This window comes from Scomber scombrus, chromosome 11 (genome assembly GCF_963691925.1).
Source record: "Scomber scombrus chromosome 11, fScoSco1.1, whole genome shotgun sequence".
In the NCBI taxonomy this organism is placed as follows: domain Eukaryota; kingdom Metazoa; phylum Chordata; class Actinopteri; order Scombriformes; family Scombridae; genus Scomber; species Scomber scombrus.
The window spans coordinates 13,260,341-13,275,305 of NC_084980.1; the positions used below are offsets into that span (position 1 = coordinate 13,260,341).

The 14,965-nt window shown below is 40.7% G+C and overlaps 1 protein-coding gene across 1 annotated transcript; it reads right to left on the reverse strand.

Moving 5' to 3' along the window:
• Positions 1 to 748: 748 nt before the first annotated feature.
• Positions 749 to 14,413, reverse strand: LOC133990826 (microtubule organization protein AKNA-like). Its single transcript, XM_062429233.1, has 20 exons — positions 14,209 to 14,413; positions 12,588 to 13,720; positions 12,047 to 12,121; positions 11,792 to 11,942; positions 11,189 to 11,340; positions 11,044 to 11,103; positions 10,748 to 10,881; positions 10,377 to 10,566; positions 8,138 to 8,319; positions 7,482 to 7,649; positions 7,070 to 7,217; positions 6,748 to 6,842; positions 4,818 to 5,014; positions 4,612 to 4,726; positions 3,518 to 3,700; positions 3,032 to 3,087; positions 2,751 to 2,888; positions 1,300 to 1,414; positions 1,024 to 1,192; positions 749 to 901 (listed from the first exon to the last, which is right to left on the reverse strand). Exons 1-20 carry the CDS (start codon positions 14,411 to 14,413, stop codon positions 749 to 751), a joined length of 3,819 nt encoding a protein of 1,272 aa, XP_062285217.1.
• Between the last annotated feature and the right edge of the window lie 552 nt (positions 14,414 to 14,965).

Here is a 14,965-nt window from a genome sequence, read left to right on the forward strand (position 1 = left end):
AATAAAATAAAAACAACAAAACTAAAAGGCTTAGGTGACACACCTCTGCTGACATGGGGTGCCTTGAAAAGGTAAAGTTTATGTTTATCGCTTCATCTGTTGAGTGACACTGTGCTGCGTGTTGCCCCCAAACTAAAGATCACAACTGGATCCCATTGTGCCCCCTTCTGAGTAATCATTTACAGTTATACACACATTACTTGACTGGTAAAATATAAAGTATAAGGCAAAAGAAAGCTATAGAGGATACAAAGTATTTGTTTCGATAACATTTAAGCACACTTTCAATTATTACATTTTCAAGTTTTTTGGAGGAGGCAGGTAAAAAGAAAGCGTTGCAATGGTCTCTGGCAACTCAGTCAGATTTGCTTGTGATTTACAGTATAAGATTCATATGCTGGATGGAGGTTAAGTGTATTCAGTACAAAAACAAGACTTAATATAAACATATTGTTCATCAGCAGTTTCCATCCAAAAATACAAATTTGCTTAAAAGGAAAAAAACTTACAATACACAGGTATTTATATATCAACATTTTATTTTTACAGTGTGTTTTCAGGCTTTTCCATTTATTGTTTCTGTCTATAGTAAATGTACAGCAGCAGTAACTTATTATGCAGTAATTTCCCATAAATAACAAATACATCATAAATAAAAACGTTCTCTCTTCATCCAACAAATACTTAAATACTCTGCATCATGTATCACAGGTACCAGAGGGTTGTTAGGTTAACTGATCTCTGCCTGTTATAGGACGTGGTGTTTCCTGCCCCCTAGTGGCTGGATGTTGTGCAGTTTAGCCAGGTCTGCTGACAGGCTCTTAGCCATGCGGTCAGTAGTCCTCTTCATGTTGCGGGCCACCTCAATAGCCTGATCTAGAGTCCTGTTAATCTCTTCCTCCTAGAAAACAGAAGCAAACATAAACTCCTTGGTGCAATGAGCAGCAGATGCTCTTGTAGGGAAAATCTCTGAAATGTCAGAATATCCAGCAGTGACGCATGTTAAAGGAAGAGTCATTTCACCTTGTTCCCTCTGCGTCTCCCTGCCCTGCCGCCAGTCTTTGACAGCACTGATACTGGGGACAGGGTCCGCTTGAAGTACACGTTACTGGGCAGGAGTGCTGTGTCCGACTGGGTGGAACGCTTCCTGTGATGGGACACGGACTGCAGCGGTGGCTCCCTCACTTTATAGCTGGATTTAAGGACAGATAGCAAGAAAGAATGGTTTAATTTGACCTGAACCACATCATTTAACAACTTTGTTATGAAAACTGTGTTACAAATTAGACACCTGTTTACCTGGCAGGCAGGCTACTGCAGGAGCCGTAGCTGACCTGGAGGAGAGGCCTCTGACGTGATGCAGGGGAAAAGAGAGACCATCTCTCCTTGGAGTAATAACTCTCCATGATGGTTGCTGGCAACAGAAACATAATCACTACAGTATGTACTCTAATAATACACAATGCTGCACATATTTACACTGGTTTGTTTTTCAGTTACAGAACTGTAAAGAAAAACAGTTATTAGGACACTTTTATGAGTGATATATTGTTATACTGACAGCAGTTATGATGGTTTTTGTTATGCAGCATGCGGAGAATCCTGCTTACACACTATATTTCTGACTGATTGTCTTCTCTTTATGTTCTTATTCTTATGAAAACGTATAAGTAACAGCAACTTATGTAAATACATTTCATATTGACCAAACGGTTGACCTTGTAAACATCAAATGATGAAGTCACTTGGCATTGCTGTCTCTCGCCCCCTTTAAACTAGAGCTCTTCATACCTGAGGTCTTCAGTGAGCAGTTTCCCTCAGACCCTAAAGGAGTACAACCATAGACTGTATATAAAATGGACGTAACATCCGTGACGTCACCCATTGGTTTGTGGACTGCTGCTTGGAAGCGAATAGTATCGGATCTAAGCAGCGCCATCTTGAAAATTTCAGGTGCATGCTGGGTAAAAAAACCCCACTCATTCTACTTATATGGGCAACAGGAGGAGCATGAGACGCCCTCCTGAACCTGTGAACCAATCAACCTGTCAATCATGACGGAGCCACACCCTAATGCATACCCTGCTTTATCGTCAAATATAAATTCAGGGAGGCCAACATTTCACAAATGAAAATCATACTGCATTGAAGAAGGCTTTAAACTAGCGATTGAGACCATAACCATAAACACATTTTGAAAACGTTTACTGAGATTATAAATCAAGTGAGAAGTTGGTTAATTCTTGTATAGAGACGGAAGTCCTTTTGACACCAAAACGGTCGCCCCCTGGTGGCCTTTTGATAGAATGCAGTTTTAAGTTACTTCCGCGTTCGCATCATTTCAGAGGACCAGAACTCCCCGCCTGAGTACAACACACAAGTTGCCGTGTTTTACCCAATCACAAGGTCCGTGGTTCAATCCCTAGCTCCTCCAGTCTGCATTATGTGTCCTTGGGCATGATACTGAACTCCAAATTGCTGTTGATGGTTGCACCACCATCGGTGTGTAAATGGGTGAGCATATAAAAATTGTGGATAGGTATCGATCCTGATGAGCAGGCACCTCACATGGTGGCCTCTGCCATGAGTGTATGCATGTGTAAGTGAATGGGTGAAAGTTGGCATGTGTTGTAAAGAGCTTTGAGAGTTTGATAGGACCAGAAAAGCATTTACTCACTTTGGACAGAATAACTTATTGCAAATGATGTACATTAAGAGGAATGTACTGTGAAAATAGCTGTGGCTCTGACCTCTACTGGCTTGCAGTGTCCCCTGAAGTTTATATTGAAATTCTGGTGCAGAGCTTTTGCTGCCTCTCCGGCTCCCCACAGGTGAATTGTGGAATTGTGGCGAGATCTCCGAGCCGGCCATGTCATCACTGTCTGCACCTGGAGAGCAACAATTAAAATCATTGTAGATGATGAAGAAAATATCTGCACACATATATACATATGCAGTTTTGTTTCAAGTTTCAAGTTTATTTTTGTTGGTATTTGCTTGTCAAAGTATTGTAATAATGGTGGTGGAATACCTTTGCTCTTGCTGGGGTCCATATCTGAAGAAATCCAGTCTTCTATCCTCACCTGACTGGAGCTGAGATTGCTTACATCCTGTCTGCTGCTTGTTGCTTTCCACACACTAGAAGTTATAACAAACATGGTAATTATAATGACTGAATGTCAAATATAAAAGGACTTCTTAGTATCCTGGATTTTGTCAGGGCTCTGGCTGGGTCTTCAGTTTTTTTCTCTGTGTTTCTCTATATTCCCTGTATTCCTGCATCTCCGCTAATCCATCTAATCTTATCCATCTCACCTGTTGTCCGTGTCAGCTTTTGCTTCCAAAACAACCTTAGCCTCAATAGATTTTTATATTCAAGTGCTCATATCTAATCTGTTTTTTCATCATATAAGCTTAAACATGCGGTCTTTCGTCTAAGATTTAATTTGTTGCAAGGTCTGCCTATGCCCATCATCCCTCTATTCCTACACTGATGCCAGCCAGATCAGCTCCCCACCTACTACAGGCTGGTCTGTGGTGGGTCCTGGGTCTGGTTTTGGATCTGCGCTCCTGACGATCCTGTCTGTTTTTGGAGGTGAGGTAGTCCATCTTCTGTGCTAAGTGAGGCAGCTGGACCAGGCCTTCCTCCAGGTCCTTCTTCAACCGGGATACCTCTGACTGCAAGGCCAGGATAGCCTCACTGAACACACACACACACACATACACACAGATATTGAGATGTTTACTCTGTAAGCCGGCAGGGAATAAAAAAAAAAAGATGATTTGGTAGCGCTTTATTTTCAGTGTCCTCTAATATTATTTTACATTTTCTGATTAATTTGCAGGTATTTAATAGTTCATTTTTTAGACCTTTTACAGAGATGGTGCATTTTGGTACATAGAAACAAAGTATTAAGTTGGTTTACTTGGTAAGTACCCACTCATCATATTGTGTTCATAGGTAGTTGTTATTTTGCAAAAAACTTGATAAAATTGACTAGAACTGAGGAAGCCCATTGGATGAGATTCGAAACATCTTTAAATATCTTTATTCAAGTCTAGTTCCCTCAATTTAACCCTCCTTGGAGAAATAAGACTCTTGACAAATCTTTAACTGACAGAAAATACTTGGCTTTCAGTGTATACGTTTGCATGTCTTTCAATTATTTCTTAAAAATAGTTGGTGTGTAACTGTTCATTCTTAGGACATTTCTTTAAAGGGTTATGCAATTTGTAGTAAACAGGAAATGTGCACATTGAAACAATAGAGAAGAAACAACCTGCACTAATATATAGATTTTACACACCATAATACACACTTAAAACTAAGTATTTTCTGTCAGTTAAAGAGTAAAAAGAGTCAAATGTATTAAGAAGTTTTGCAAATTACCAGTTACATATGGATCCAAATGTAATGGCCCTCTAAAACGTTTACAACTAAAACTGTTACATACCTGCAAATTATTTTGAACATTTCTAGGAAATTTGTATAAATTAGACTACCTGTGAAATTAAGCGTTTCAGATGATTTAATAAATGTTTACACTGAATAGACGAGTTCTTAAAATTATGAGTTTTCAGCATCTCACTGGTCACATAACATATACTGACCTATTACAAGAGCAGAAGTACATATGGCTGTCTCTCTGTGCTGTATCCATGGTGGTGCTGAGTGTGGGCTCAGAGACGTGGTGATGGAGCTGGGCAGGCAGGCTGGGCTCAGATCCTGGTCAGTCAATGGTGAAGAAACATGACTTTAATCATTTTGTTACTGACCAGCTAAACAAAAAGAAAACTATGAAGAATGGCTTACTCACCCTTCAGCCTAACTGAAGGCTCCTTGGTGGTACTCTTCACCCACAGCTCCACTGAGGCTGCTGCACCACCGGACTGTGTCTGGACAGACGGGTGAGGGCTGGCCCACCACTGGCTGGCTGGATGGATGGCTGTCTGCAAGTTGGAGCAGGACCCTTCACTGTCTGAGCTACTTAAACCATCATTCTGGGACTGCACACTGTAGATGAGAAAATCTAACCAGAGTGAGTCTGATAGTCAGAGTACACATACAGTGCCTTGCAAAAGTATTCATACCCCTTGAACTTTTCCACATTTTGTCACGTTACAACCACAAACTTAAATGTATTTTATTGGGATTTTATGTGATAGACCAACACAAAGTAGCGCATAATTGTGAAGTGGAAGGAAAATGATACGTGGTGTTCAAGATTTTTTACAAATAAAAATCTGAAAAGTGTGGCGTGCATATGTATTCAGCCCCCCTGAGTCAATACTTTGTCGAATCACGTTTCGCTGCAATTACAGCTGCAAGTCTTTTGGGGTATGTCTCTACCAGCTTTGCACATCTACCTACTGCAATTTTTGTCTATTCTTCTTTGCAATATAGCTCCAGTTCAGTCAGATTGGATGGAGAGTGTCTGTGAACAGCAATTTTCAAGTCTTGCCACAGATTCTCAATAGGATTTAGGTCTGGATTTTGACTAAGCCATTCTAACACATTAATATGCTTTGATCTGAACCATTCTATTGTAGCTCTGGCGGTATGTTTAGGGTCGTTGTCCTGCTGGAAGGTGAACCTCCATCCCAGTCTCAAGTCTTTTGAAGGTTTTCCTCCAGGATTGGCCTGTATTTAGCTCCATCCATCTTCCCATCAACTCTGACCAGCTTCCCTGTCCCTGCTGAAGAAAAGCATCCCCACAGCATGATGCTGCCACCACCATGTTTCACGGTGGGGATGGTGTGTTCAGGTTGATCTGCAGTGTTAGGTTTCCGCCACACATAGCGTTTTGCATGTAGGCCAAAAAGTTCAATTTTGGTCTCATCTGACCAGAGTACCTTCTTCCACATGTTTGCCGTGTCCCCTAAATGGCTTGTGGGAAACTGCAAATGGGACTTCTTATTGCTTTCTTTCAACAATGGCTTTCTTCTTGCCACTCTTCCATTAAAGCCAGATTTGTGGAGTACACTACTAATAGTTGTCCTGTGGACAGATTCTCCCACCTGAACTGTGGATCTCTGCAGCTCCTCCAGAGTTACCATGGGCCTCTTGGCTGCTTCTCTGACTAATGCTTTCCTTGTCTAGCCTGTCAGTTTAGGTGGGCCATGTCTTGGTAGGTTTGCGTTTGTGCCATACGCTTTCCATTTTCGGATAATGGATTGAACAGTGCTCCGTGAGATGTTTAAAGCTTGGGATATGTTTTTATAACCTAACCCTGCTTTAAACTTCTCCACAATTTTATCCCTGACCTGTCTGGTGTGTTCCTTAGTCTTCATGATGCTGTTTGTTCACTAATGTTCTCTAACAAACCTCTGAGGCCTTCACAGAACAGCTGTATTTATTCTGAGATTGAAGTACACACAAGTGGACTTTATTTACTAATTAGGTAACTTCTGAAGGCAGTTGGTTGTACTGGATTTTATTTAGGGGTATCAGAGTAAAGGGGGCTGAATACATATGCACGTCACACTTTTCAGATTTTTATTTGTAAAAAATCTTGAACACCACATATAATTTCCCTTCCACTTCACAATTATGCGCTACTTTGTGCTGGTCTATCACATACAATTTCAATAAAATACATTTCAGTTTGTGGTTGTATCGTGACAAAATGTGAAAAAGTTCAAGGGGTATGAATACTTTTGCAAGGCACTGTATATAATCAATGTAATGTGATCCAATATAGCACAATATTAGTTGTTGTTGTTGTGACTGTGGATACAATGTTTTACCTTTCTGGGTGCAGATTTGGCTGAGATGCCCCAGGAGCTGATTGACTCAAGTAAGAGCTCCCAAATCCACTATCTGTCTCCGGACTCACAATCCTCTGCACCCCGGAAAAAAAATCTAATCAGCTACAATGAAGTAACCCATGCATCAAAAACTACTATAACACACTATTTGTCTAGCAGATCAAATTATAAACCAATTTAAGGATTCAACAAAACAACAAGTTGACACAATTAAAACCAATATTCATATTTTTTTGGGGAGACCCTACAATCACATGCAAAAAAACAAACTGACTTTTTAGTTGCGACTGACCTGGGATACAGATGAGGTGTTGAGGGGCGGCTCTGAGAGGCTGTTGGTGTCTCGGTCTCTGGGTGCATGAGAGGAAGAGGAGACCTCCACAGCCAGACTTACACAATCAACCAGATCACATTCACTGTCTGGGTTCAGGACACTATCCTGTGGGCTACTGCAGCAACAACAACCATTAAGATATTTATAGCTAGTTAATGACAAATGTTACAGCTGAGGTATCTTTTAGATATGAACAACACTGTCACTCTTAGTTAGTATATTGACAACATATATTCAAAGGTAGCTCGCTTACAGAATGATAGGTACAAGACAGATTACTTGTATGAGGAATACATTATTTAAGAGCAAACTGAGCAACTGCAACAATCAAGTCACAGTAAATATACTGTCACGTACACTTCAATAAAACAACACCTACCCTTCAGGTGTCCACTGTCTCTGTCTTGAGGGTGAGCTAGTTCCACTCAGGTATGCTATGATGTTACCATGAATTATCCCTTCTGACAAGACAGAGCTCCTCTCTTCTTCGTTGCCCTCCTCATCCTCAGCAGTCGAGGTGTTCAGTCCCTCGAGAGAGCCCACAGACCTGAAATAATACAGGAGAAACCTTGCACATAAACAGACTCCAATGCTGTGGTCCCTCTGCATGGTGGAACCTAACACCAACACTGTACCTGAAACACTATCTGTCCACAGGAAGGCTGAAAACGTGCCTATTATTTGAGCAGAAACAAACTAGCAAGCAAGCACCGCTCAAAGCATCAAAAGCTAGGCACGATAGTGACAGTGAAACATGCACAAAAGTAATGTATTATATTTATTTATCCCAGCCAAGATAAATTTCATTTTTCTGCATTTAATTAACACTGGTATCTATTTGATGACATTATTCACAGGAAGAAAAGAAAGTGATCACACAGTTGATCACTTTGTATATCCAAATCTTACAAGCTAACAGTATTTATTATTCAACGACAAAGTAGAGATTACTACAACTAAATCAGAGCATTTACAACTAAATGTTGCATCATACAAGTTTTTAAACATTGAGTTTTTCTAGAGTTTAATAAGTACCGTGAACAGTAGCTGCCATGTGCTGTATTTTTCAGAAGAGAGTCAATGGTTATGAGCTCACTGCTTTGCTCTAATCTACCCTCTCCATGGACCTCGCCAGTCTCCTCCACTTCCTTGTTTTCCTCTTCCTCAGTCTGTGTTTCCATCTTGTAACTCACAGTGGAAAATCCTGCACTTGACCCCTGAAACATGAGACAGACCCTGTCAGATAATTTGCGGTTAGTGTAATCTTACACATATACTCAGCATTTCCTCCAGGAGAGAACGACTCACACCGTGCGCACACAGTTTCACAAAAATGGAACGAATAGGAATGGGTGAGAATACTACAAAAAATGACAATTCGTTTGTGGCACTATATGAAGTGTTTAGGGTTCAACCTCTGTGGACCATGGACATCTGTACAAAATGTCGCAGCGTTCCATCACACAGCGTAGTCGAAATGCAATCACTGAGAACTTTATTGAGAACACTGGTTCAGTCAAATGCAATCCAATACAACAGCTCTGCTATAAATTCTACTTTTACAAATCATATACATTTACAGTTTTTGTTGACACTGTCATAAAAGTAGTGCTCGGTACTGATCTTTGATACTTTTATGGCACTTACTGAATTGCTTTGATATTAGTGAGTATTAAAAAAATTCTTGTAATTCGGTACCAAATTTTGATACCTAAACAACAATGGCAGAGTGGTTTCATCAGTAACAGATAGTTGGACCAAAATACATAACCTGCAGGGAGGACAAGACGAATCTATATTAAAATATTAGAGATGCAGGTACTTGCCACTGTAACGTCATTTTTTTGGTTAAATTTTAAAAAGTCAGGTTCAGGAACCAGTATAGAAGTCAAGGTATCGGTACCAGTATCAAACATTTGTCAACAATACCCAGCCCTACATAAAGGTGATAATTTTACTTCATGTTTGTCATTGAGGTGGTAGTGGGCCCCACATTATCCCACTTCTTACACAGCTATTTAATAAAGAGATCAATAATTTGACGCATGATGTTAATTCATGAATTATTTCATTGGTTTAAAAATAATTGTATTACTTCCACTATGGTTTGCACTGCATCCATAGCAACGTAAACTCTGTAGGCATCTTAGGGTGAGCCTATGTATCATTCTAATTTATGCTAAACTGAACATTTCCATTGCTGGTGAAGTGAGACAAGATCAATGGGCCGTTTTGCAGATGACACTCTTGGAAACATAATTGTTATTAATGTTACATCTGGTAATAATATAATTATTATCACAGTTAAGAGGCGGTCACCAGACAGGATATTGGTCTACATTTCCCTTTCTGTAATGGTCCTTTTTTTGCCAAAGGGTTTCACGAATGAGCAGCAGGTGGTAATTTTACTGGACTTCTTTCTGTGGATTGATATTCAGTTCTTCAGCGTCTATTCTCAGACTTGCATCCATAGTATATCGGGAGCTTGTAAATGAGCTCATGATGGAGAAGAAACAGTGGGAGGTTCTCTCCCAACAGATCCTGGACCTCAGGCTGTTAAGATAGCAGACAAACTTTTCCAAAAACTGAATGACCTGTAAAACCTCTCAAATGAGCCCTCAGTTCCAACCCAGGTTCTCAATGAGCTTCCACCAAGAAATTGCAGACTTGAGCCAAATCCTCCAGGAGGAAAAGAAGGTGAGGGCTCAGGCAGAGGCTGACAAAAATGAAGCAGTCAAGATAACAGGAGCACTGTGCAAAGAAGTAGGACATGCAAAGTACTTTAAAAGCCTCGAAGAGCTTCTCTGGCAGTGCCTTAAAGAAGCTCAACACACTGGAGGAGATCGTTGAGAATATGGCCAACAAGAGCATGGCAGAGAGGAAAGAGGGATGCTCTCCAACAGGAAATGGAGGAGCTACTGCAGAGACACAGGGACCTGAAGGACCAGACTGAAGCTGTAAGCAATGAGTTTGGGGAGCCACTTTCCCATAAAATGAACAGATGCAAGGTGTGCTCAAAGTCCAAGGAAAAACAAAGGACCCTGGCCATGACAGTGAGGGAAGTGAAGTGCAACTGAGCATTGATCAATCCTTTTTTTTCACTGCAACTTGATCATTGTTTATTTTGTATGTATGATGGCACTGGAGGGAAAGTCAGGAGATGTTGATTGCTTACATATTTCAGTCTGGACCAAAGTGATGGACAAGCCATCTCTAGAAAAGAGAAAGTGATTGAGTATTGGTGAGTTAATGGATGTATTTGTGAGTTGGTTACCTCATGCAGTGATAATGGTGAGGCTGTGTGCATGCTGAGCGGACTGGGCTTCCCATACAGCAACTCTGTCATGGGTGTGGGAGTGGAGGAAGAGTGGGGTGGGGAGATCTGATCGTACATGTTTTTGTCTATCATCTCCTTTATATCCTCAAGGTGCATCCCTATCCTGAAAATGTCTCCCTCCACCAGCCTGCACACACACACACACACACACACACACACACACACACACACACACACACACACACACACACACACACACACACACACACACACACACACACACACACACACAGGCAAACACATGAATGAATGCATAAACATGTGACTGACACATCCACATGAGTGCAATAGTGGGGTCTTTTTTTAACCTGTTTGGGTCAAATGTGCCAGTGTTCCTGGATAGGCCCATGTAGTTCTGCATCTCCAGAGCTCTGTGCTCATCCTTCTTACTGATGTATTTTCTTTCCAACTGGTCCTGAGCCTCCATCATGCTCCTCAAAATCTGACAAATGACAAGTTCACACGCACACATATGTAGAAATAAAAGTGGAAATATACTGCTCTAAAAGTATTATAATGCATATAGGAGACATACAAATGAAATGTTCTATATTGTCTGTGCATTACACTGAAAAACTACATATAAGAGGTAAACAATACTTACCATTTGCTGTTCTGCTGTGCTAAATGACATGTTGCTTACACTCAGTTTTAATTCTTCCACCTGAGTAGGAGAAGGTTTGTTAATGTCTATTTTCATGCTTTATTTATTGGTAGTTAAGTAATATCTGGCATATCGTTCAACTAACCTTCTGCATAAACTGGCTGATGATGTCTCTTAGCTCAGAAGTCATTTGCTCCCCATCACTGGGACACTCTGGATCAGGCTGGCTGGAGGAAGCTTTGTTCAGCTCCTTAATGTTTCTCTTGTGGTTAATTTCTACCTTTTCACCACATATTTCTGAAATGTAGCAACAATGGAGTGGTTCACACCAAATGTAGGCTTATGAGTTCTCATATTTAAAAATTATAGTTTAATTCTAAACTTCCATTACCCACTCCCACTCTGAAATTAGGACAGATAATGGGAATCAATCAGTCAGCTGATACTTCGATCCACCTCACTGGTGTACTTCTTAAAGAAAAAAAACTGGTTGCATAGCTAATTACATGAAATCGTAATGTATAGAGCAAGTGATATTTTGATATAGTTGGGTTGTCTGGTTTACAGTCATTCTTTTTCTCTGAATTAAAGTGCTACAAAAGTGAAGAAGATGTGTGTCACTAGAATGGTGTCATCTGACCCTGTTTGTCTCTATGGAATCCAGTAGCATTTCATTGGTTAATTTGCAGTGGCAGTGAAGCAAAGCGTTGACCTGTCATAATATCAAATGTCAGACACAGAGACGTACCTGATGGGGGAATGTGAGGAGCCAAAGATCCAAGATGGCTTCCCTCACCTAAGTTTCCCTGATCATCATCATCATCATCATCATCATCATCATCATCATCATCATCATCATCACCATAGTCATCAAGCATCAGCTCTGAGGAGGGCTGAGTCTGCCAAAATGTATTAATTAAGTTAATTCATTTTTAACTTTTACCCCATGTTAATTTCTCCAACACCTGGATGGTTTAGATCAATCAAAAAAGTTTTTACTTACGTTGGTTTCAAGTCTCAGTTTGTCTATAAGATTCTCTGCCTCGGCATATTTGGTGAGTAATTTATCATATTCAGCCTAAAGAGATGAGGAACAAAACAAATGTTAATCGACAATCTACTGTTAAGGTCGATTTATGGTTGCTCGACACTTTTGATAAGTGTTGCTCATCAGAAATTATATTTTTTTTCAACAGAAAAAAGTGTTGCTCAACACTTTCCTTTCATGACGCACACCTAAAGAATTTTGCTGTCGTGGTCAAGGTCATATTTTGTCATGCATTGGAGATTGGGTTTTACTAACATTGGAGATTGTAGTTTTCATGGAACTTCTTTATTGATATTTTGGTCTGTAACTTTAAGTAACTTGTAACATCCTTGCCTTGTCTAACATCCTTATCATAATTGAAAAAGATGCGTGACTCACTTCAAAGTGTCAAGCAACCTTCCATAAGTCAGCCTTTACTGTGCAAGCAAAAAAAAAAAAAAAAAAAAAAGTTATGGGCACAGGTGCACTATGAGGAGTAAATCTTAAATCTTCCCACCTGCAGGTGATGCACCAGTGCTGGGGGAGTCTGTTTCTCCAGGTCTTTGAAGACATAGGGCTTCTCTGATGGCTGGATTGAATCCTCCAGGATTTGGCTGATAACCTCTAACATCCCTGGAGAGGACTGGGCTCTGTGCATGGTGCTGGGGACCTGAGGAACTGGTCTGGCTGGACCACTAGGGACTTTAGGGATTTTTACCTTGGGGGCAACCTTGGAGAAGTCAGGGTGTGGGTAATGGACTTTGCCTTGGCCATACTTCATCTCATTGAAGGATCGCACAAGCGGGACTTTCGGAACTGGACCATCCTCTTCAGTCTTTTCTTTACTCACTATATTTAAAGCACTGTTATCACTACTGCCATGTTTTGAGCTTAATGTAATGCTGTCAGTAGCAGCAGAGGTGACACTATCATTTTCTTTTTCCTCTTCTAGACTTGAATTTTTTGATGCATTATTTCTCTTATCATCAGTCCTACTATAGCACAAACTCGGATTAATCTTAGACTCACACGCACGGCTCTCAGAGTAGTTACTATGAATTTCTACACCATTGTGTGCTGGAGCCCAGCTAAAAAGGGTCTCGTCCACACTCTCCAGCAGGGACACTTCGGGCAGAGTCTCTGCCTCGATCAGCCTGCCTGACCGCAGTAACTCTTCCTGAGAGAAGTGTCGCAGCAGCAACTGGTTAATGTCCTGCAGCTGGTTGCCATCAGCAGGTCTAGTACATGATGGGGCTTCCTCTTGACATAAAATTGCTGGTTTCTCAGCATGAGGCTCAACAGGAGCCAAATGTTTCAGGGTATGGCTGCTGTCTCCTGTAGTACATTCATGCAGATCAGACACATCAGGGCTTGCATGAACAGTTTCTCTTCCATCAGACCTCATGTTGCCCTGAGAGCTTCCTGTCTGGTTGAAGTAGGGGCTTCCAAGGTCACCATCATAAGGTAGGTCTTCCTGATCCTCATCACTGGTACTTTGTCCTGGGTCCTGATCCTGCATGGTGTTGGGTCTTTGGGCAGACACATGCAATTTGCTGCTCTTGGTCTTGCTCCCTACCACCCTCTCGCTCTGGCTGCTGACAACACTAGAGTTTGAAGAGGTGTCGTCCAAAGCAGACAGCTCTGCACTCCCTGAAAGAACACCAGTAGAAAAATAATGCCTGATTACAGGGTAACAGTCTTTGCCATAATTCTTTTAAGATTGCCTCCCGTTACCAACGACAGCCCCATAGTACTGTCTGACTTTGCCAACATATGCTGTTACATGTATCATTTGAACTCTTTTGTATTTATATTTGCCCTTTTAAGTTGCTCTTATATTATATGTGGCTTTGTCACATAACATGTAAACAAATAAAAGGAAAAATACATTAGGTTTTCCTTTTACTGTTGCATCATATAGTATGCCACAAAGTCTTCTCCACTGGTTGAATTTAAATGTATTTCCAAGCCTACAATCGCCACTAATGAACTGTTGTGAATCTTTGAGAAGTGTGTGGCTTGTACTACATATATTTTGTAATACAAACTTTGCTACATACGTGTTTAAATCAACATAGAATTATTCACTCAGTGTAAACATTATAAACAAATACAAAGGTGGTGACTCCAGGTCTTACCACTGAGATGGATACTAGCTTCTGATGGAGCAGACTCTGCCTGTGAGAGATGCAAAGCTAAGGAACCCTCCAGATCACTGAAGTGGAGACTTTCGTCCTCACTGAGGTCAACAATGATGCTCTGCTGAATGCACTTTTCCCACAGCACAGTGGGTTTGTCCTCTCCCTGAACGTCCTCGTCAGATTCCTCTGGTTCTCCCTCCATGGACACTTTCTCAGTAACAGAAAATGTTAGGTGGAAGCGCTATTCAACCTTTCTTCACCTGCTGTAAGACAAGGGGGTAAGAAAGGAGGATGGAGCACCTGTTCATCACTTAGCAACGCATCTTGTGAACTGACAACATTGGATCAAAATGTGCTAAGCCGTCAATTATTTAACAATCTATATATTGTGTGGGCAGAGCTTTGCGTGACCTGAGTGTGGAGGGTGTTTGTATGAATGATCATGTGTGTAGATGAAAGAACTTGAGACAGTAGGGAAAAAAGCAATTAGGTTCTTTACTCATATAAAACTAGCAATTAGGGTTGCACTTAATATTATTTTCTTTATCAATTCATCTGTCAATTATTTTCTCAATTAATTGTTTCATAGTTTGGTCCATAAATTGTCAGGGAGTAGTGAAAATGTCAATCACAGTCACAATAACACAATCACAGTCCACAGCTCAAAGATATTTAGTTCACTATCATAGAAAGTAGAATATATAACATAATATATAAGTTGGAATCATAGAACTTGGACATATTTTTATTTTAA

What these genes read in the sequence shown, in the direction of transcription:
- LOC133990826 (XM_062429233.1), bottom strand. Translation starts at nt 14,413, where the DNA reads ATGGAGGGAGAACCAGAGGAATCTGACGAGGACGTTCAGGGAGAGGAC. An exon ending in TCAGCCAGTTTATGCAGAAG is followed by an intron (nt 11,104 to 11,188) that starts GTTAGTTGAACG and finishes TCTCCTACTCAG; the next exon opens with GTGGAAGAATTAAAACTGAG. An exon ending in AGACAGTGGACACCTGAAGG is followed by an intron (nt 7,218 to 7,481) that starts GTAGGTGTTGTT and finishes TTGTTGCTGCAG; the next exon opens with TAGCCCACAGGATAGTGTCC.